This window comes from Thalassophryne amazonica, chromosome 11, assembly GCF_902500255.1.
Source record: "Thalassophryne amazonica chromosome 11, fThaAma1.1, whole genome shotgun sequence".
Lineage (NCBI taxonomy): Eukaryota > Metazoa > Chordata > Actinopteri > Batrachoidiformes > Batrachoididae > Thalassophryne > Thalassophryne amazonica.
The window spans coordinates 80,243,776-80,267,712 of record NC_047113.1 but is presented as its reverse complement, the minus strand read 5'-3'; the positions used below and the strand labels follow the sequence as shown (position 1 = coordinate 80,267,712).

At 42.7% G+C, this 23,937-nt stretch overlaps 2 protein-coding genes across 2 annotated transcripts in view; both read right to left on the bottom strand.

The window, feature by feature from the left end:
- Positions 1 to 13,611, bottom strand: part of ltc4s (leukotriene C4 synthase) — a 33,623-nt gene extending 20,012 nt beyond the window's left edge. The window contains exons 1-3 of the mRNA XM_034180962.1: positions 13,591 to 13,611; positions 13,384 to 13,486; positions 10,868 to 10,976 (exon numbers count right to left, since the gene is read on the bottom strand). Coding sequence (XP_034036853.1) covers positions 10,868 to 10,976; positions 13,384 to 13,486; positions 13,591 to 13,611 — 233 coding nt within the window. The remainder of the gene's footprint in view (positions 1 to 10,867; positions 10,977 to 13,383; positions 13,487 to 13,590) is intronic.
- A 2,892-nt stretch (positions 13,612 to 16,503) lies between these two features.
- Positions 16,504 to 23,937, bottom strand: part of maml1 (mastermind-like transcriptional coactivator 1) — a 43,872-nt gene continuing 36,438 nt past the window's right edge. The window contains exon 6 of the mRNA XM_034182274.1: positions 16,504 to 17,708. Coding sequence (XP_034038165.1) covers positions 16,696 to 17,708 — 1,013 coding nt within the window. The 3' untranslated portion in view covers positions 16,504 to 16,695. The remainder of the gene's footprint in view (positions 17,709 to 23,937) is intronic.

The window sequence follows — 23,937 nt, the reverse complement described above, 5'->3', positions numbered from 1 at the left end:
CAAAATCCTCAAGATCATCAACCCGGCCGCAGTGAAGCTCCAACTCCCAGCTTCACTGCAGATCCACCCTGTGTTCCATGTGTCCCGCCTCAAGCCACACCACACCTCGCCCCTCTGTGCTCCTGGACCTATGCCGCCTCCTGCCCGGCTCATTGACGGGGAGCCTGCTTGGACAGTCCGCAGGCTCCTGGACGTCCGTCGTAAGGGCCGGGGGTTCCAATATCTGGTGGACTGGGAGGGGTATGGACCTGAAGAACGCTCCTGGGTGAAGAGGAGCTTCATCCTGGACCCGGCCCTCCTGGCCGATTTTTACAAGAGACATCCGGACAAGCCTGGTCGGGCGCCAGGAGGCGCCCGTTGAGGGGGGGGTCCTGTTATGTGGGCCGCTGAAGAGGAGGTACTGCTGGCCCACCACCACCAGAGGGCGCCCTGCTTGGAGTGCGGGCTCCAAGCACGAGAGGGCGCCAGACCCAGAAGAAGTGACAGCTGTCACTCATCGCACCAGCTGTCACTCATCTACACCACTACATGAGCCGGACTGCAACTCCACCTCCCCGCCGAGAAATCACGAAGAGGTAATTTTCTCTGCTGACTCGAAACGTTGAGTAATAATCTGAACTTCTTTTGCAGCCGTTATCCTGTGGTGTTTGCCTTATCTGTGGGATTGGCGTTTGGTGTGATCAGCGACGGCTTCGCCTCACACCCCAAACCAGATAAGTGGTTAAACAGGAGCTGCACGAGTGTGTGATTGGAGGTGGAGGTGCTCCCTCCTAACTGAGTGCAGACTGTGGATTACTGAGTGTGCGAATTCACACTCATCCATCCTGTCTTTGTTTTCTGCCAGCAGTACCAGGGTCGACAGCCGAAGACAGAGGCCACCTGGGGACTCGGGACTTGGCGGCTCCGGTGTTCTTCAGGCCGTTGGTGGTGGAAGCCGTGTGGGACGCGGCTCATCTCTCGTCGGGGGTCTTCTATCTTCGAGCCTGCCCACACGTCACCTGGTGTTAATTGACTATACATATCTTGTGTGTTTAGTTGTGTGTTGTCACAACATTAAATTGTTACTTATTGGCTTATTCATTGTCCGTTCCTTTGCGCCCCCTGTTGTGGGTCCGTGCTACGACACCTTCCCAACAGAGGGGATATTTCGTGTCGGGTTCAAGGGGACACGAGGGTAAGGGTGGGTATGGGATTAATGTGTGTTTTCTCCGTTTTTGTGGCTCAGACATGCTTGTGTTGTTCATGTTCAATTGTGTCTTTATATACTTGCCAGTGGTTATTATTTTGGTATTTAATTATGTTGCACAACTGTGCTATGCATTTTAAATTTATGCCACCTAAAATTCAGACCGGAGGTAGAGACCTAGTATTGGCCTCGTGGAATGTCAAGGGGCTGGGTAGTGTTGCCAAAAGGGGTAAAGAATTCAGGCACCTTAAATCCTTATCGGCTGACATACTTTTCCTTCAGTAAAACACATATAAGATCAACCGTACAGCATAGATTGAAATGTAACTGGATAGCTTAATTATACCAGTCACCATTTACCTCCCACGCCTGTGGTGTTGCCATACTAATCAAGAAACATTTTCTATTCCAGCCTAATTCTGTGGTTACCAACCCTCTTGGTAGATACTTATTGGTCTCTGGTAGTGTTAACACATTTCCTTTAACTCTTCTTAATCTCTATGGACCGAACACTGATGATCCAGATTTTTTCAGGAAGGTCTTTGACCTATTGCCAGACGATAATGACTCAAACATAATAGTTGCTGGAGACTTGAACTGCTATCTAGATCCTTACTTAGACAGATTGTCCTCACGGCCTCCACCAGAACTTGCATCTGTGCGTCTTTTGAACAACTTACTCAAATCTAGAAACCTGGTAGACATCTGGAGGATTCAGCATCCTACTGATAGAGACTATTCATTTTACTCTCATGTTCATAAGTCATATAGCAGGATAGATTATTTCTTAACAGATTCTAATTTAGTTCCCCATGTCACTAACTCAAAATATCATAACATACTGCTCTCTGACCACAGTCCTGTGACATTGTCCTTAAAGCTCTCTCTTTCAAAACAGGCATATTCCTGGCACTTCAACCCTAACCTTCTTAGTGACAATGGTTTAATAGAAACCACGGAAGCTAAACTGAAGGAATTTCTAGACATAAATGATAATGGTTGTGTCTGACTCTACACTTTGGGAAACATTAAAAGTTGTTACCCGTGGAGATTTCGTACTCTTCTGCTTAAACAAAAAAAAAAAAAAAAAAATGAAAACCAGCTCTCAGAAATTAAGGGTACTCTTCCAGCTCTGGAAAGAACATATCAAATATCTAAATCCCCAGATGACAAAGAAATACTGAAGCTTAAGTATGAATATTATGGGATCTTGAGCACTCAGATTAATAACCTACTTCTGAAACTGAGGAGTAAACATTTTGAGCTAGGGGACAAACCTGGTAAGCTCCTTGCGCAGCAGCAGAAAGGCGTCCAGGCCTCAAGATCAATTCACAGCATAAAATATCTGCAACTGGCACCCTTTTAACTAACCCTTTAGAGATAAATCGTTTCATGGAGTTCTATAGTGAGCTTTATTCTTCTAAGCAGAATGTTACACAATCTGACTTAAATAACTTCTTTGATTCCTTGACACTGCCCAAGCTGAGTGATATAGCAAGAACCGAGCTGGATTCTGATTTTATGTTACAGGAGGTTAACTACCGCAATAAAATCATTTACGTCAGGAAAGGCAGCTGGGCCAGATGGATTTAGCAGTGAATTCTACAAGATGTTTTGTGACAATCTTGCTCTGCTTTTACTCCGAATGATGTCGAATTCTAAAAATGAAAGAATGTTGTCCAAAACCCTATATGAGGCCAACATGTCCCTTATTTTAAAAAAGAATAGAGAGGAAACTGATCCAGCTAGCTTTAAGCCAATTGCGCTTCAAAATGTTGATCGAAAGATAATTACAAAAATTTTGGCAACCCGATTAAATAAGCATTTGGCCTCCATCATTCATCCTGATCAAACAGGATTTATTCCTGGCAGGTTTTCTTTTTCAAATGTTAGGCATCTTCTCAATGTAATGTATGCTGATCATAGCGGTGCTAGTGGAGCAGCAGTCTTGTCGCTTGATGCGCACAAAGCCTTTGATCAGGTGGAGTGGCCTTATATGTTTGAGTTATTGCACAGATTCGGATTCGGCGAAACATTCATATCCTGGGTAGGGGTGATATATGCTAGCCTTTCATGCTCCATTATGACTGATGGTGACAGGTCATTACCATTCCCTTTACAATGTTCGGTCCAGCAGGGTTGCCCTCTTTCCCCGGCCCTTTTTGCTATTATGATAGAACCCCTCGCTTTAAAAATAAGAGCACATCTGTGCCTTGAAGGTCTTCAGGTGGAAACACTTATTAGTTTATATGCCGATGATGTAATAATGTACCTTCGGGATTCTGTGGAGTCAGTTCCCACTCTACTTGAAATTATAAACTCTTTTGGCAGAATATCTGGATACACAATTAACTGGTCAAAAAGTGACTTTATGCCCCTCTCTGCACCTTACCCTCCAGGTTTTCTGGAAAATATTCCATTTATAATTGCTAATGATCATTTATGTTATCTAGGTTTGACTATACCAAAAAATCCTAAACTAATATTTAAATTAAACTTTGCAGAATTCATACTGAAACTTAAAACATTGAACACTGGAAATTATTACCTTTGTCAATGATTGGCCATATTAATTCTATCAAGATAATCTCTCTCCCTAGATTTCTTTACTTGTGTCAAAATCTCCCGATTTTCTAACCTCTGCATTTTTTAAAGAATTAGATTCCATTACAGTTTCCTACATTTGGAACAATAAAAAGCCCAGAATCTCGAAGGTAAATCTGCAGAAGCCCAAAGCGGAAGGTGGTCTTGGCATGCCAGTTTTCAGACATTACTTTTGGGCCGCCAACATTAGAGTCCTGATGTTTTGGGGAAAGGCAGCCACAGACAATCTAAGTTTTGCAACCCCTTTATGGCTTAAGATGGAGGCTAACTCTGTTAATGAATCCTCCTTACCAGCCATGCTCTTTTCTAAGCTTGATAAAACTGAATCCCTTGGGAAGCTTTGCTTTGTGTTGAAACATTTTATTTTTAAAGTGTTACATTACATTTTAGTGTTAAGTGTTACATTTTTACATTTTAAACCAGGTTAGGAGCTTTCTGGTATTACCGGAAACTTCTGTACAAACACCTGTATGTTTTATCCATTCATTTTTGTCCTCTTGGTTGGACAAATCCTATTGTGACTGGAGACAGAAGGGCTTAGTCTCAATCGAAAATTTCTATATTGATGGTAAATTTGCATCGTTCAGCCAGCTGAGAGAAAAATATAATCTGCCTCACTCCAATTTTTTTCATTATTTGCAAGTTAGGCACTACATCCAGTCCAAAATTAGACATTTTGAACATCTCCCAGCAGAACATGAGCTTTTCAAAGTCCTCAAAAGCCCTCCTGACTCCAGACCTTTAATTTCTAATATTGTGTATTTGTTGGATGACTGCCTTAACGTACGTATGGTTAAAATAAGGGATACCTGGAGGGAGGAGTTGGGTGTGGAGTTGTCTGAATCCATGTGGGATGAGTGTTTGTCCATAATCCGCTCTTGCTCAGTCAACAGTAGACACCAGTTTATACAGTTTAAGATTGTTCATCGTTTACATTATTCTAAAGTCAGGTTGCATAAAATTTATCCCTTTGTCTCACCAATTTGTGACAGGTGTAAAACATCAGATGGCACATTATCTCATGCTTTTTGGTTCTGCTCTTCAATAACGGGTTTTTGGTGTAAAATATTTGACTGATACTCTAAGGCCTACAAAAAGCCTCTTCAGCCTGATGCAGGACTCACCATTTTTGCCATTACAAAGACAATTAAGGACCTCCCTGCATTTATGCAGCAACCTCTGGGATTAGGAATGGTTGTTGCCAGAAGACTAATCTTGAAAGAATGGAAATCTTCTACTGCCCCCTCCTTTCAAATGTGGATCACTGACATGATGTCTCTACTACAAATGGAAAGGCTCAGATCTTTAAGAACGTGTTCAATGAGAAAATTCACAAGTGCTTGGAGTCCGTTCCTTGCGTACCTGGAGGAGATTAAGGCAGTTTGACATGTTAACCTATGCCCAGGTGACATATTTCCGTCTCTACCCTGAGATGTTACTGTTTAACTGGCAATGTGTATGTGTTTGAGCCACTGTTTGTTTGCTGTTTCTTTGTATGTTATATTGAAAAATCAGAAATAAAATATTGAAAAAAAGAAAAAAAAACCACACCTGGTTACTGACAGACTGCCTCTGCAAACTGACTGGTCCTTAAACAAGGTGTGATCAGGAAAGAATCAGTACAGTCTTTTTGGATAGTTTAAACTCAGCGCTCAAAACTACACTCGACGTGATTGCACCACCTATATTAAAACCACCCCCACCCCCAAAACACAGTCACCTTGGTTCAATGATTACCTGCGTGACCTCAAGCATAAGGCTAGAGGTCTAGAACGGAAATGGCATCGTTCAAAATTAGAAGTATTCAACCTTGCGTGGCGTGATGCTATCTTAGACTACAAGCATGCATTACTTGCTACAAAGCGGACCTATTACTAAGATCAACAAAAACAAGCATAACTCAAAGTTCTTGTTCGACACGGTAGCAGCACTTATTCATGGACAACCACCTGTAGTTTGGTCTCTTTTTACAGCACAAGATTTCCTGGATTACTTCGAGAAGAAAACAGAAGACATTAGGTTGAGCATATCCCAGCATGCCTTAACCCAGCCACTACACCCGGTATTGTTATTGGCACCATTACTGAGGTATTACCTAGATTTACAGAATTTGACAGTATCCCACTAGGCGTGCTGACGAAACTTGTAACGTCTACAAAAAGCACAACCTGTGTATTTGATCCTATACCAACAAAACTCTTTAAGGACCTGTGGCCCACTCTTGGGCCGACTGTGCTGCAAATTACTGATCTTTCTTTAACTTCTGGATCTGTTCCAAAATGTTTCAAATCTGCAGTGATTAAACCATTACTTAAGAAACCTAATCTTGACCTTAGTGTATTGAAAAACTATAAGCCGATATCACATCTATCATTTTGCTCTAAAATTCTGGAAAAACTGGTTTCACAGCAGCTCGTGGACTATCTTACTGAGAATAATCTTTTTGAGCCACTGCAGTCTGCTTTTAGAAAATATCATTCCACAGCGACAGCTCTCACTAAAGTGGTGAATGATCTTCAGCTTGCAATAGATTCAGACTCCACTACGATTCTAGTGGTGTTAGAGCTTAGTGCTGCATTTGATACCGTGGATCATTATATTCTACTCGATAGGCTGGAGAATCATTTTGGGATTACTGGGAGTGCCCTTGCATGGTTGACGTCATACTTGACCAGTCGTTCTCATTGTGTTTTGTACAGTAACACTACCTCTACCTTAATTACATGAAATTTCCACAGGGGTCCGTCTTTCCCTTTGGGTACATATTGTAGGGTTTTGGGATTACCTTTCATTGCTGTGCTGATGATACTCAGTTATACATGCCGATAACTGCTGGTAATCTCATCCACATAAAATCCTTAGAAGATTGTCTTGCATCAGTGAGAAGCTGGATGTCTAGCAACTTCCTACTTTTAAACTCTAACAAGACTGAAATGATGGTTCTTGGTCCATCAATGATCTTGGTCGGCATCAATTTGGCCAGTTAACACTTAGCCTAGGCTTGTGTGTCATACATCACACTGACAAAGTGAGGAACCTTGGGATAATTTTTGATCCTACACTGTCCTTTGACCTCCACATTAGAGATATTACGAGGACTGCTTTCGTCCACCTGCAAAATATAGCGAAGATTCGTCCCATCCTGTCTATGGCTGATGCTGAGACCCTGATCCATGCATTTGTCTCTCCTAGACTGGACTACTGCAATGTTCTATTTTCTGGTTTACTGCAGTCCAGCATTAGGGCTTTCCAATTGGTTCAAAATGCTGCAGCCAGACTTTTGACACGAAGCAGAAAGTTTGACCACATTACACCCATTTTGGTGTCTCTTCACTGGCTTCCTGTCCCAGTGAGATCAGATTTTAAGGTTGTGCTATTAGTCTATAAAACTGTTCACGGACTGGCAGCTCCCTACCTAGCTGACCTAATTAAATCCTACATACCGGCCCAGGCTCTGCGTTCTCAGGGTGCAGGACTACTTAGTGTCCCTAGGGTGAATAAAAGGTCTGTGGGTCACAGAGCTTTCTCTTATGTCCCTGTTCTGTGGAATGATCTCCCTGCATCAATAAAACAGTCAGATTCTGTAGAGACTTTCAAGTCCAGACGTAAGATGCACTTATTTTCCCTTTCGTATTGGCTAGCATACTGGTATAGTATGTTTCTAACCTTTTAACTCTTTTAAATTCATTTTATTAGTAAACAGAGCAGGCCGAGGCCTCAACTTTGTCTAAAGTCTGGGTCTTATAGTGAAGCTTAGTGTTTCTCTGTTATACTGTATTTGTTGTCTTCTGGAGTCGGGTCGCGGGGGCAGAAAAGCCGCCCAGACCTCCCGATCCACACACACCTCCCCCAGCTCCTCCGGGGGTAAAGCGGAAGAAAATGGATGGATGGATGGATGTTGTCTTCTGATGCCTGATTGTTTTTTCTCTCTGTTTGAGGTGCAGCGATGGGATGGGCATGGGTGTTTTCCTCTGCAGGCCTCCCGTGCTGGACACCAGCATGGGCTCCTAAAATATCCCAAAATGTCCTGTATATTTGTATTGCCAATTGTGTCTGTAGCATGGCCCAAGCAGAGGGTCGCCCCTTTGAGTCTGGTCTGCTTGAGGTTTCTTCCTCAAATCATCAGAGGGAGTTTTTTCTTACCACTGTTGCCTGTGTGCTTGCTCTAGGGGTTGGTAAGGTTAGACCTTACTTGTGTGAAGCACCTTGAGGCAACTCTGTTGTGATTTGGTGCTATATAAATTAAATAAAATGTAATAAATTGAAGGTTCACTGAACAGTTCACGTTGGGAATGTGAGTGAACGTATCCGGGAGAGTCGTCTGTCAGTGGATCGAAGAAAGATCAAACATGGTTAGTTTTTTTACAGTTTCACCTGCTTTTTTGGTTCCTCCTACAGCTCGGGAGTACATGGGTGATTCTTAGACTACGGGCACTTATGTCCTTTGATCATATTGTATGAAAAACAGAAAAAAGGGGAAATTTCACACTTTTATACTTATCTTTACAATGAAAGTGTGTTAAGAAATTTGTTCTAGTAGTCTATGATGACTTTTTCACCTTTTTTCAGCATCACTATAAGCAAATATTGCCTTTTTGTGCTTGTCCCACACCCAGACTTATGATCTTCAATGATAAAAATGAATGGTAAAGAAACGTTTTTTTCTAATGTTTTAAAATATCTCAATAAAATATCAGTAAAATAAACAAAACATAATTGGGGTATTCAATGTCATACAACTGTTGTGCTTTTTTTTTTAAACAAAATGTTGTCCCACACTATTGCCATAATTTCCACCACAACAGTGTAATGTCCCTTTAAACAGTTTGTATGAAAGATTGTTTGGGTAGTTTCTATGGAGATAAACAGTGACATCAGAGCACATGTATATAGCACCAAATCACAAACAGTTGCCCCAAGGCGCTTTATATTGTAAGGCAATGGTGTGGTGGAAATTACATTTACAAGGCCAATAGTGCCCATAGTTAAAGAATCACCCACATATGTCATAAAAAAAAAAAGCTACATCACCCCTCGTGCATTTGCTGAGACCGGGAACATCCAAAATGACCCCCATTCTTCTGGGTGTTGCCATGCTGCAATGTTCTCATTAATGCATAAAGGGGGCGGAGCATGGGAACTCCAAGTAATTAAAAAAAAAGAAAACAAAAGCCTGAACAGACCCCCCTCCCATGTTTGAAGCACAGGGTAAAACGCTAATCTCAGTCTGGGTGTTTCATTCATATTTTTGGTGAATACGTGTGTTTCTCATAACTGTTTACTTTGTTCTGGACAGTCAAAGTTACGAGCCGTGTATTTCCTCAGTAATCGTGCATTAAGTTGACCTACCACCAGCTGCTAAAAGTGCTAACACCGTTAGCACACAACATTAAATAAGACAGATGACCCGTTAGGACATTTCACTGCAACAAGAACAGTGAGTGACTCCGTTCCTGTCAGAGGCAGCATCAGTGGACCCAGCCTCTGTCACTCAAAGAAATCACACCCACAATTATACAGAATTTTATTAATTAAAACATATTAAACTAAGAAATTAGGAGAAAATTTCATCTCCATGGAGGAGGAAACAATAACCGTTTTTTGTACCAGGCTGTAAACATGTTTGTTTCTGCTCTAAAGTTGGACATTTTAACATGAGCTCCTATAGGAATGTGCTCTGTTTTGGCCCCAGCCTCAAGTAGCCAGTCAAGGAACTACACTTCCGGGTTGGGGTCAAAATCCAAGTTCAAGTGTTGCCGCTTGGTAACGTAATCCGTGGAACCGTGTGGATTAACAAAATGTCAATACACAAAAATACACAGCGAATAGAGTTTAACATATCTCCCTCCACCTGTTTCTTACTCTCTCAGCCCCCCCCACTGCCTGTCTTGTGTGCACGATCTCTCTCTGCCCTCTATCTCTCCGCATGCGTGATCTCTGTTTTTCTCTCTCTCTCTCTCATAATGTCATGCTTTCAGTCAACTCTGCTCCAAATCTTCAGCCAGCAGCAGGAAAGCAGGTTTGCATGTTTTTTCACACTCCTTTATCTTTCAGCTCTATTCCAAGAAAAGTCCAACTGAGGTTGACCTGTGTGTGACCCCCTCATTCTGTCACACTACATTTCTCCTCCTCCGACAGCAAGGCTTTTATTTATTTCGGTGGCTCTGTACTGACTATGAACCCCCATTTTTATGTGCTGTTTTTTTTACTTTGTTGTATGTGTGTTGTATTTTTATGAATCTGTTTTTACTGTGAAGCACTTTGGACACCATCTGGCTGCTGTGAAGTGCTTTATAAATAAGTGATTGATTGATATGAACATGTAAGAATTAAAGTCTTTGTTGGCTTGTCCTTATAGCCATTAGTTCGAGGGGGGAGTGTGCATGTGGTGGCGTTGTGCCGTAAAGCAGTTTGTGTTCCTGAGACTCTTGTTCAAATGACTCTGGGTCAGTTTCTTTTTAGCTGTAAGGCTGCTTTTCTGCTACAAGACCCCTGATGGAAGACAGAAAGCCACCATTCTCCGCAAAACAAGTCATTTAACAATAAGAATGACTCCAAAACTGTAAAATTAAGGTTAAAAAGTTACTTAGTTCTCCTTTAATTTACTGATGGACTGGGACTCTTCAGTCTTTGGTCCACTGCTGGGCTGTAAACCAACCGAAACTCTGTTTCTGACTTGGACCCATTTAGAATGTAACAGGCTTGCAGGTCAGAGCAGAGGACCCGTGGTTCAAAGCCCTTCCTTACCAGTTGATCCCAGTGTGTCGCTGGACATTGTGCATGGCGTCACTTCGTCTGCATATGAAAATATCGCGGAAAGGCCAGTGATACAGAGGACACACTGATTGGTCAGGGTGCGACAGAAAACATCATGGGCATAAAATACACATTGAGGACCATCTGTCTTGCACTTGGGACATCATCGGACTTACTGCTTGAGGCTCCATTACTCAATAACATCAGTGAGAGCTGCGGTAGCTGTATTTACCCATAATCCCATGGGATGCAGCACTGTGTGAGAGTATTTACTTAGAATAATAATCTGCCATACATTAGGCCCCGCCCCCTCAGACTCACTGGGCACTGCGAATCCTCTCAAACTCTGGTGGGCCGGCAGTGGAGGGCGGAGACACAGCATACTTCCTCCTGGCATAAATCACTTGGAAGGAGAAATAAGCTGAACACAAACATTCATCAGAAAAGACAAACAGGAATTATTTTGTCTCCATTCATGCAGTTAATGTTTCATCCCAAAAATCTATTTCACTTTCCTCGACTCAAAGAGCAATGATTTATATACACACTGAGGTAAAAAAGTATTTGATCCACTGTTAATTTTGCAGGTTTTCCTACCTACAAAGAATGATGAGGTCTGTAATTTTTATTGTAGGTTCACCTCAGCTGTGAGAGACAATCTCAAAAAAAAAATAAATAAATCACATTGTATGATTTTTGAATAATTAATTTGCTTTTTATAGCATGAAATAAGTATTTGATCCAATAGAAAAACAGACCTTAATATTTGGTACGGAAACCTTTGTTTGCAGTTCCAGAGCTCAGATGTTTCCTGTAGTTCTTGACCAAGTTTACACACTGCAACAGAGATTTTGGTCTACTCCTCCATACACATCATCTCCAGATCTTTCAGGTTTGGAGTTTCAGCTCTCTCCAAAGATTTTCTATTGGGTTCAGGTCTGGAGACTGGCTCAGCCACTCCACGCCCTTGAAATGCTTCTTACGGAGCCACTCCTAAATTGCCCTGGTTGTGTGTTTGGGGTCACTGTCATGCTGAAGACCCAGCCACGGCCCATCTTCAATGCTCTGACTGAGGGAAGGAGGTTGTCTGATACATGACCCCATCCATCCTCCCTTCATTACAGTGTAGTCATCCTGTCCCCTTTGCAGAAAAGCACCCCCCCCCCCCCCCCCCCCCCAAGTATGATGTTTCCACCCCCATGCTTCACGGTTGGGATGGTTTTCTTGGGGTTGTTCTCATCCTCCAAACACAGCGAGTGGAGTTGATTCCAAAAAGCTCTATTTTGGTCTCATCTGACCACATGTTCTTCTCCCATGCGTCCTCTGGATCATCCAGATGGTTACTGGTGAACTTCAAACGGGCCTGGACATGTGCTGGCGTGAGCAGGGGGACCTTGCTGCCATGCAGGATTTTAAACCATGACGGCGTCGTGTGTTACTAAAGTAATCTTTGTGACTGTGGTCCCAGCTCTCTTCAGGTCATTGACCAGGTCCTCCTGTGTTGTTCTGGACTTTCTCAGAATCATCCTTACCCCACAAAGTGAGCTCTTGCATGGAGCCCCAGACTGAGGGAGGCTGACAGTCATGTTTCTTCCATTTTTTTTTAATAATTACACCAACAGTTGTCTTCTCACCAAGCTGCTTGCCTGTTGTCCTGTCATCCATTCCAGCCTTGTGCAGGTCTACAGTTTTGTCCCTGGTGTCCTTAGACAGCTCTTTGGTCTTGGCTATGGTGGACAGGTTGGAGTGTGATTGAGTGAGTGTGTGAACAGGTGTCTTTTATACAGGTAACAAGTTCAAACAGGTGCAATTAATACAGGCACAGAGCACGGAATTGGACGACATCTTAAAGACAAACTAACAGGTCTGTGAGACAGAATTCTTGGTGGTTGGTAGGTGATCAGATATTCATTTCATGCAATAAAATGATTAAATTAATGATTTAAAAATTAGTGGGGGGTTTTTATAGATTCTGTCTCTCACAGTTGAAGTGTACCTACGATACAAATTACAGACCTCTGGTCTTTGTAGGTGGGAAAACTTGCAAAATCACTCACTATATACACACACAATCAAACATGTCAATCACACACAAAGACCTGGATCTCAGTGATCATCACTGTGAGCAGAACATCATGAACATCAGTTCTCAGCACTCAAGAGTGCTGCTCAAGTTTTTTTTGGTCTCAAAGTCAAGGATTTTTTTTTTTAAAATTTGGTTAAAGGTAACTTTCTAACACCAGCAATCATTATGACCTCATTTTAACTAGTTTTACAAACAAGAGCAATCAGAGATTTCTGACATCCACCAATCCAGATCACCTCTAAATTTCAGTTGAGTCTTCCATTGCCTAACGAATCCGTGTTGAAAATTTCATCAAAATCCATGCAGTAGTTTTGACGTATGCCTGCTGACAGTAATCCTTCAAAGCCTATATGGAGTGAATCTTGATCCAGAATCCAGATCACCTCCAAACTTAAATGGGTTCTTCTATGGCCAAATATTTATCCGGGGTGAAGAGTTCGTCAAAACCCTTTCAGTAGTTTTGACGTATTCCTGCTCACAACCACAGACAGACAAACGATTTTATGATGTCCTTGGCCGACGTAATGAGTTTTTATGAACAAGTTACAGTCTGAAGTAAACGGTGTTCATTCAGTGAGTTGTTAACAAATGCAAATTAGATTTTAAGAAACAAATCAAGGCAAAAATTACGCAAACACAGACTGTCATATCTGCACACATGAACAAACTGAAAAAAATCTTACAATTTTATTTAGAAATATTCTTCAATTTTATTTATTTTTCAAGATTTCCCAGCATGCCCTGTTCTTACCTTGCTCCAGGACAGCCAGTATGGACACAGCAGCGAGGGCAACCACCTGATCCAGCATCTCTGCAGAGTCTGAGAACCCGACCGCCCAGCCCACGCAGGCAGACTGCAGGGGTGGGGCCTGAGCACCCAGCTGGGTGCAGCTGCTCCCAGAAACATGCTTGAATTTTCATCCTCCGCATTTTTCATAACAGTCGGTTCTCATCTGACCGCTGAAACACTGGAATCCATCGTGATCGTTTCCATTCTGCTCCCTCAGTTTGTTCTGAAGGCATGCTTTTCATTTTGCTTTTTGTTTTATTAAAAAAAGAACACTTAAAAACACAGGCAAAACTTCAGACACCAAATTCATTTCTAAACAACTATATTTACATAATACTCTTGTTTTACAGAGAACCATATCAAAAGTATAAAATACTTACAAAAAATCTGCTGCAATATATAAAAATAACATCTATCTTCTCCAGAATATTAGGAAAGGCATACATACAAAAAATATATTCATAGACATTTACACAGTCTGTTCAAAGAGTTCAGAAACACCAGCGCCCAAAACAATCAAGGAAAAAGTACAGTAGATAGAAGGCCCGCCCGCTCACAGGGCCACCCTAAACAAGGCCGCCCTAAACAGGGCCGCCCGCTCACAGGACCACCCTAAACAGGGCCGCCCGCTCACAGGTCCACCCTAAACAGAGCCGCCCGCTCACAGGACCACCCTAAACAGGGCCGCCCGCTCACAGGACCACCTTAAACAGGACGGCCCGCTCACAGGACCACCTTAAACAGTGCCGCCCGCTCACAGGACCACCTGGTCACATGGCCATCTTCAAACCACAAAAATCTGAAGGGATGCTGCAATTAAGTCTAAATTTTCACAAAAAAATCTCAACCACCAACTAGCAGGAAAAATGTACCTTTCCTAAATTTACAGCTTCTTGCTCAATCTTGTGCTTTATTGTCAAATTTAACATGACATTAAAAAAAAATAAGAAAAAAAAAATGTCTGACACGTTCATGCGGAGGCTCGGTAGCCACTTGGCAACTCAGTGACCACCCGCTGAGCTGTTTGTCTGCTCCAGCTGTTCTTTCTCCTCACAACATTTGAATTGCAGAATTAGTATCTGATGTAACACCCACCTAATTTGTGTATCAGATTGTCTGATGTTTTTCCACAACCCCAACTTCACAGCAGAGTGACAGCCGGCGATTGTGGCCATCATCGATTTTAGACTGTGATCTTTGGGTTGAAGTGGCTGTCTGTTGACCAGGTGGTGTTGAGGGGGCGGGGCCAATGGTTTAGTAGTCAACTCATCGTTCAGTCATCAAACAGAAGCGCGCAAACACGCAATGACTCGAATTCTGACTCTGAACTGAAAATTACGACACAGTGCCAGGGCCACAAACGCAACAAAAATAAAATAATAAAAACATAAAATAATAATATTAAGTAAAATTGTTCCAGAGAACTGAAGGGAAGAGTGAGTTTGAGGATGAGCTACAAAAATTTGCAATATTTCAGAGAGAAATGAGTCAAACTGAAGTAAAACTTGAGTGAAAAGTCAGTCAGTCATCTTCAGCAGCCGCTCGTTCCAATTCAGGTTGACGAGAACAGACAGGAAGGGATCCTAACATCAGATGAATCAAATAAAAGTTTCCATTCTCAGAGGAAAACAGTGTAAAAAGTCATAATTACATGACAGTCATGAAAAATATCAAAAGTAAAACTAATATTTGACAAATAGGCTGAGTCTCAAGAATAAAGTCAGGACACCATAAAAAAAAAAAAAAAAAAACACACACACACACACCACCTGATTTGGGAAGTTACTTCCAACAGTGGCCCTGATACTCTGTCATTAAAAAAAAAAAAAAAAACACCACACAAACACCTAAAACCTCGGCACAGGTCATAGGTCATCTCAATCCAGAATTCACTAACTAAAGCATCATCAAGACCACGTCAGAACTGCTTCAGCATTTCTCTGTGAGGGAAGTAGAACTTGAAGAAAAAAATTTTTACACGGGAAAAAAATTACCGCTTTGTTATTTCATCTGCACCCAAGAACTCTGAAAACAGATCCACCTTCCGAACATTGGCCTGGATGACAGAGACCAACAGAGTCGTTTTACCGGCAAACACAGACAATTTTCCAGCCTGTCCAGAGTCTCAGCAGGTTCCGTCTTTATGACGGGAAAACCAGGTGGATGATTTTAAAACCACCTTAATTAAAAAAAAAAAAAAAAAAAAAAAAAAAAAAAAAATCACATCATCGCGTGAAGTTCAGTTTTTCTATATCACATTATTTCTACAGTAAAAGCGCAAAGTGCCAGAAAAAATGCGTCGGCTCTGATGCGCATATGCGCTGCCAAAACATTCATCATTGAACCGCATCGGAAAGTTCAGCACGCAGGGTTTTATTTTCTGATCCGTTTGTTCATTGAGTGCGAGCAAAAAAACAACTCCAGGAGGTTCTGATGTGGTTTGGACCAAAGCTGGTGAATGAATGAGACTCAGACAGAAGTGACTCAAATCATTATTTGTTTTATATGAATGGATCCTTGTCATTTGATATTCTACTTCATTTTTAAAATGAACACAGTACTGTAGGTTCAGAGACTTCTGCAGCGAGTCTGATTTTTGGAGAAAACTCATCACATGTCGATTACACACAGAACCAAATATTACGGGCCAACATTCTGGTCCTTACTTCAGGACCAACAGAAGACGTGTGGATCTCGAGAGACGTTCGCACTCTGAATGCTTTGATTTCACATGTCATGTTTTCACTGTAGTGATCAAACACACTGCGCTAAAATTACAAGCTTTAAAAGGGGGAAAAGTTGAAAACCTGAAAACCTTTGAAGGATTGGTTTTATTTTAATGTTGTTGGGTAATGAGGTGACTCTGCGGGACTCAGGACAGGCAGGAAAACAAAGAATCTACAGGAAAATGTTTACTAGCAACATAAAAACATACTCAAGGTGCATGTTTTAGGCTAAAAAAAATAAAACGGGTCAGTATGGTCACTTAACGGCTAAAGAGAAAATCATTAGAGTCTTCCAAAAAAGGTGAACGAACTCTCGTCACCATGCTGAACATGGCAGCTGACAATGTCACATCAGGATACCAAACGTTTCATCATCGGTATCTGAAGAACGACCAGGAAGCGAGCACCAGCACCTGGGCAGTTACCTGCAGGTGAAGCTGATGTTTCGTGGTCAGTTCTCTTTGAATCTTCGTGGTCAGCATGCAGGTACAGCAGCCTCTCAGCTCAGTAAGGTTCAGGTGATCCGGGTTCTGTTGGGTCCAGCTGCCTAGCGGTGGCTTGCCAAGAGTTCGTCCAGGTCGTCCATCCACTCCTGTGTGCTCTGACCCTTCAGCAGTGAATCCACCAGCTCACTCTCTCCAGCAAAACTCCCTGAAGCTGCGTTGTAGCCGAACGATACCTGCTGCTGCTGACCAGCAGTCCGACTGACCTGGTAGCCCTGGTTGCACTGCAGTCCCTGGCGACCATTGCCCTGGGGCTGCCCGAACGTTGCCAGGTCTGGAAGAATTGACTGATTCTGACTGGCCTGCTGCTTCTGAGTCTGTTGCTGGCCAAGGCTTTGAGGGTTGAGAGGCGCCCTCTGCTGGACAGCAGCCATGTTTGCCTGCATCATCTGCTGCCTGGGGTTCATGCCCCCCAGAGGATGACCTCCGGAGCTGGCACCAAATGGCGTGGTGCCAGCCTGCATTTTTGGAATGCGTGGCTGCTGTATGTGGAAAGGGTTGGGAGGGTTGTTGAAGGCATTGGGGGGCAAGCCGGTATTACTGGAAGGGGGTTGGTTACTCACTGACTGCGCCCACGTGCTGCTCTGAGAGCCCTGAATGGAGCCGGACAGGTTGGCACCCATACTGCCGGGCATTGAGGCTGGCATCCGGGTGGTGGCAGTCAGCTGCTGTTGCTTCAAGAGGGTGGTATTGGGCTGCGGCTTCAGGTGCTGCTGTTGAGCCAACAGGTTTTGTCTGTAGGGGGCGCTCATGGGGCCCAGCGGCAGGCGCTGAAGGCCGGCTTGCTGTGGCGGGTGAGCCGGGTGGCTCCCATGAAGGTTCATGTTGTTGTAAAGCACCTGCTGGACGTCCACAGACGCTCCACCGCTTCCACTGCCACAGGATGGCATGCTCAGATCAGCCTGACTCACGGTTGTGGGCGGAACTATTCCACCTGCCGGTCCAGCAGTCTGACCCATACTGATTCCCATCAAGCCCTGGTTCTGTGGGAACATACGCTGTGACCCAGGGGCGGGGCCTCCCACTGAGTTCACGCCACCCATTGGCTGAGAAGAAGCTGTAAGAAAAAGAATTATAGCATTAAAAACTAAAAAAAAAAGGCTGTATCGGGTAGATAAAGTTACCAGTAAAGACAATCCCTCATTGATCTGGATCACAGGATTCTGTGAGTATTCTGAGCTCAGACAGATGGTTTAGACAATTTACTGCATATTCACTTTGCTGACTAATTTAGCATAAAAATCATCTTTCTTTCAAAAGGAAAGCTGAACAATAATAAAAAAAAGTATTTCTGTTTTCTTTCCAGTGAGTGTGACTGTAATTTAGTTCGCCAAACATTTAAATAAAAGTTGCCACAGACAATGATGAGCTTGTTTGATTCAGGTTCAATCACGTCTATGTGACTGTGCAGGACGGGGAGACTGGAGATCCAGGAAGGCCATTACTGTCTCAGTCGTGCCTCCCCCCAGACCAACACAGATCCAATGCTCGACAGACTGAAAGACCTTTTTTTTTTTTAAATCAGGATTTTAAGGAGCCATTATCGTAGCTGTGAAGAGTTTAACAAACACTGATTTTCAAACCATTCAAACTACAAAATGAACCATCGCCTGTGAGCCTGCTGCCCACCGATGTGCCCAAGGATATGCCCACATTTCACCAGGCTGCAGACGGATGGCTGACTATGCTACACGAGCAGTTTAAAGCTTTCAGAGAGGTTCTGATGCTTCAGCACAGGAAAAGAAGAGTGATCTCAGAGCACAATGTCTACCGCTGGCAAATACTGCTTTGGTACAAGTGCTGGCTGCATTGTAATAACACTCCAAGGAATTCTACGGTTTCCAAAGATTCCTCCTAAAAATGTAAGATTTCAATTCATTTTAATTTATATAGCGCCAAATCACAACAAAACTGCCTGAAGGCGCTTCACACAAGTAAGGTCTAACCTTACTAACCCCCAGAGCAAGAACACAGCCAACAGTGGTAAGAATAAAAGGAAGAAACCTCAAGCAGACCAGACTCAAAGGGGCGACCCTCTGATTGGGACATGCTACAGACACAATTTACAAAACGAATATACAAGAAATGTTGCCGGTGCACAGGACAGGAGGGTTACAGAAACAGACACCACACCCATCTCTGGATGAAGCCGGACCTCAAATAGAGAGAGAGAAAAAAACCCCCCCCAAAAAAAATCACGTATCAGAAAGCCTGAAAACAAATACAGTATAATTTGTTAGCATTAAGCAACAAGAAAAACAAAAGAAATACTAAGGTGATCGCCGGCCACTAGCCCGAAGCTTCACTAAAAGACCCAGAATTTAGATAAAGTTGAGGCCGCAGCACACTCCATTTACTAATAAAATGAAAGTCTCTACAGAATCTGACTGTTTTATTGACGCAGGGACATCATTCCACAGAACAGGGGCACGATAAGAGAAAGCTCTGTGACCCATAGACTTTTTATTCACCCTAGGGACACAAGTCCTGCACCCTGAGAACGCAGAGCCCAGGCCGGTACGTAGGGTTTAATTAGGTCAGCTAAGTAGGGAGGGGCCAGTTCGTGAACAGTTTTATAGACTAGTAGCAGAACCTTAAAATCTGATCTCACTGGGACAGGAAGCCAGTGAAGAGATGCCAAAACGGGTGTAATGTGTTTGAACTTTCTGCTTCCTGTCAAAAGTCTGGTAGCAGCATTTTGAACCAACTGCAGAGCCCTAATGCTGGACTGTGGTAAACCAGACAACAGAACATTGCAGTAGTCCAATCTAGAAGAGACAAACACATGAATCAGGGTCTCAGCATCAGCCATAGACAGGATGGGACGAATCTTCGCTATATTTTGCAGGTGGAAGAAAACAGTCCTCGTAATAAGTAAGAGTTCATTTCAGAATGCAGTCACCAACTCATGAACCTGGAAGTGTCTAGGTTTGTTAATCAAGCGCAGCACAGTGGTTTAGTGGTTAGCACTGTTGCCTGACAGCAATAAGGTTGTGGGATTGCTTCCCGTCCTTTCTGTGTGGAATTTGCATGTTCTTTCCGTGTCTGTGTGGGTTTCCTCCCACAGTAAAAAAAAAGTTTATTTAGGCTCTGCTCCTTTCTCTGCCCCTGAGCAAGACAGCGTCTCTACATCTGGAGTTGGTCCCCCTTGCAATACATGGCCCCATCCATCCTCCCTTCAATACGGTGCAATCATCCTGTCCCCTTTGCAGAAGAGCACCCCCAAAGTATGATGTTTTCACCCCCATACTTCACGGTTGGGACGGTTTTCTTGGGTTTGTTCTCATCCTCTAAACATGGTAAGTGGAGTTGATTCCAAAAAGTTGTATTCTGGTCTCATCTGACCACATGACCTTCTCCCATGCCTCCTCTGGATCATCCAGATGGTCACTGGTGAACTTCAAATGGGCCTGGGCATGTGCTGGCTTGAGCAGGGGGACCTTGCTGCCCTGCAGGATTTTAAACCATGAGAGCATTATGTGTTACTAATGCAATCTTTGTGACTGTGGTCCCAGCTCTCTTCAGGTCATTGACCAGGTCCTCCTGTGTAGTTCTGAGCTTTCTCAGAATCATCCTTACCCCACAAAGTGAAATCTTGTACGGGATCCCAGACCAAGGGAGATTGACAGTCATCTTGTGTTTCTTCCACTTTCTAATAAATAATCATAACAGTTGTTGTCTTCTACCAAGCTGCTTGCCTGTTGTCCTGTAGTCCATCCCAGCCTTGTGCAGGTCTACAGTTTTGTCCCTGGTGTCCATAGACAGCTCTTTAGTCTTGGCTATGGTGGACAGGTTGGAGTGTGATCGAGTGAGTGTGTGAATAGGTGTCTTTTATACAGGTAACAAGTTCAAACAGGTGCAATTAATACAGGTAAAGAGTGCAGAATAAGAGGGCTTCTTAAAGAAAAACTAACAGGACTGTGAGAGCCAGAATTCTTGTTGGTTGGTAGGTGTTCAAATACTTATTTGCAGCAGTAACATACAAATAAATTTAAAAAAAATCATACATTGTGATTTCTGGATTTTTTTTTTTAGATTATGTCTCTCACAGTGGACATACACCTAAGATGAAAATTTCAGACACCTCCATGATTTCTTAGTAGGAGAACTTGCAAAATCGCAGGGTGTTCAAATACTGTTCTAGAACACTGCCAAAATGTGTCAGTCTTGTACAATATTACAATGTGCATATTACCAAAACATAAGAAGGATTTGTACCAAGTTACATGAAATTCCTACTATAACTGTAGAGGAGTTGATTTCAGAACGTTAATACCCTTTTTGGGACGGAGAGATGGAGGAAATTGTCGTGACATAATGCCCCTTCAGGCCTTTGGCCGGGGGGGTTGAACACAGAAAATATATGAACCACCAGAGACCTGACCGCTGGTGCTTCATAGTTCCACAGATGAAACAGCTACCTGATACGGAACCACATACAGTATTTGTCACATTTTTTTTTTTTACTAGGTTGGGAGGTCCTGTGACTTGTACTCCCATGTGACTCGTACCGAGAAAAAAAAAAAAAAATTTCACTACTTTGTTGTTATTAATAATCATAACCATTTATATCGGACTTTACCAGGAATCAAAGCACTAAACAAATTAGGCTCCAATAATTAAAGAAAGATGGCAATGCACAAAAACAACCCATCAAATTAAAGAGCTGAAAAGGCTGTGATTTATAGTCCGGAAAATAGAGCAGATGTTAATCACTGTCATTGTTCACATTAACTGATGAACTCGTTATCAGCCAGAACATGGAGCTGTTTAAACACTGCTGCTGTTATACTTGATTTTGTATTAACACACTTTGTTATTTATCTGGAAGCAACAGAAACAGGAACCTGTCACACAGTTACTCATTTACACATTCAAATTAAGCGGCAGCAGCATTCACACATTCACACAAGAGCTTCTGTCTGTTCAAACACGCAACGATGACATTATCTCCAACACAACAGACGTGTGGACCAGCTCTGACATCATTCCAGCACGCTACTAAAAATAAACCTTCCACCCGCAACAAAAGCTCCCTCTGATTCAGACACTCGCTAACAAAAAAAATTAAAATGTGAGCTGATAATTAACTTGCTAATATTAACATGCTATTTATTTATTTATTATTTATTAACTTGTTAATAAAAAGTGATTGTCGACACAAATCCATCCTTTCAAAAGCTGAGAACAAAGAAACTTTCTTATCCTTATAAATATCACTTCACCTCCTTATACAAAACAAATCTCAAATGCTCAGCCCAAACGTGGTGTGTGACAGCAGACCAGAGGGCACAGAACCCACACCTCTGTGACCCACTTCTTTAAAGCCAGCCGCTGAAGGTTCAGGGCTGTGAAATGAAAATTGTGAAATCTGAGGAAAATTTGCAGAGGGTCTGGGGAGCATAGCCCCCCTGGGGTCAGGGTTTAGGGCCCACTGGACCCCAGAAACCAAATTAATTTTGTACCTAATGATACATTATCAGCATATCCTGGAAGAAAAAAAAATCTCAAAAGAAGTGAATATTTAAATGATTCAATCTTTCATTTGAGCAGTCAATGATAATGTTGAAATAACAGAATATGACGTGGAAGTAGGGCTTGGAACGATTTACCTTTTAATTGTAAACCAAATTATACATCAACTCAGAACAATTAAACAACATGAGAATCATGAAGACTGAAAAGACTGTTATAGCATTTCAAAAACCACTGCTGAAGCTTGTAGAATATTTTGAAAATCATGGTAAAATATCAGTAACATAACATAGTAAAAAGTCACATTCTTGTGTAAATTCCTCTAAATCCATTCAAAGCCACAGTGTCTTTTTTCCAATGAAAGAAAGTCTACATTAATTTAAAAAAGTCACATAATCTTGTTTGAAATCCTGTTTGAACAGTACAATGTTTATTTTCCATAGGAAAAGAAAAATTCTTACCGTGTTTCTTGAGGCACAAGATGCAGTGAGCTTTTCCCCAGACCTTTTATCTGTGTTCATGACCACAAACTTTAAATTTAACGCAGCGCCAATTCCACAGATTCTTGTCCTTATTAAACTTTTTCAAACCATGTTTCTCACCATCTTCCCTCTCTCCTACGTTGCTCCATGACAGACATGCCGCAAAATTCTTCTTTTAAAACCTTGATGGCTCTTAAAGTATGCAATGTCCACATGCTACGTTTAGCTTAAACAACAGTGTCTTGGAGCAGCCACACAGCGTCGCCATAGCAACCAAACAGTCCCGCTTTGAGACAACTGTCGCATCAGCCATGCTTTGAGACAGGCAAGTTCTCCGCAGACTTCTGCGGATCCGAGGACACTGATTTGTATCTGTAACACAAAGAGCCCTGAAGGCTCGAGCGGCAGCAGTCTCTCAGCGTGGACTCCGAACACGTCCAGAATACGCTCGGTGACTGATCTTCACCCCGCCACACATCAGACACCCACCTTTTTCCAGTGAGAAAAGCGAACGTCGCTGAAACAAGCCCTTAATTACTTAATCCAGCCTAACGAGAGTCTGCAAACTAATGTGTGAAGAGAAATTAAGTTTGAAAAAAATGGTCACGTTTCAGAGACTAGTTAATATGTCACTTGTTAATGACTTATTTAATCCACCCACCCATCCACCCATCAAGAGAGTGGAAGGTTCCCGGTTCAAGACCACAGCTTTCTGTTCTACGTACAACATGGGGTTATGTCAGGAAGGGCATCCAGCATAAAACTTGTGCCAAATCAACATGCAGGAGGTGGATCTGCTGTGGAAAAAAGTGAGAAGCCAAAGGGGACTTACATCATAGACCTTTTTTAAATTGTATGAAAGTAAATTATATTGCACACGTGCACTAAAGATTTTTTTGCACGTGAACTGCCAGGTACCAGCAGTGTCAATCAGCCATCTCAATGGGTCGCACCGTCAACCTTATGGCTCGTTTTCTGTGTGTGTACCTATCATTTATTTGTGGGGTCGGGTAACGGAGGGCAGCAGGCCACAGGTCCATCCCCACCTCCCCCCACTGTGTACTGACTGACTTTAAAGGAGGATCTTGGTTACAGCCCATTACTGCAAAATCATTTAATTCCTCACAGACACGAACTCAATGAGCCTCTCATCTGCAGTCGACTTGTAATGCCTCAGTGGAGTGCAGCACCACCAAACTAGTAGGTTAAGCTAAGTGGCTAACTGTTTAATCGATCATCGTAAAATGCAGATTTACACCAGTGCTGGCAGGGGAATCCTCTCTGTGCTACCATACACTTCTAATGATGTTTTTATCTGTTCAGTGGCAT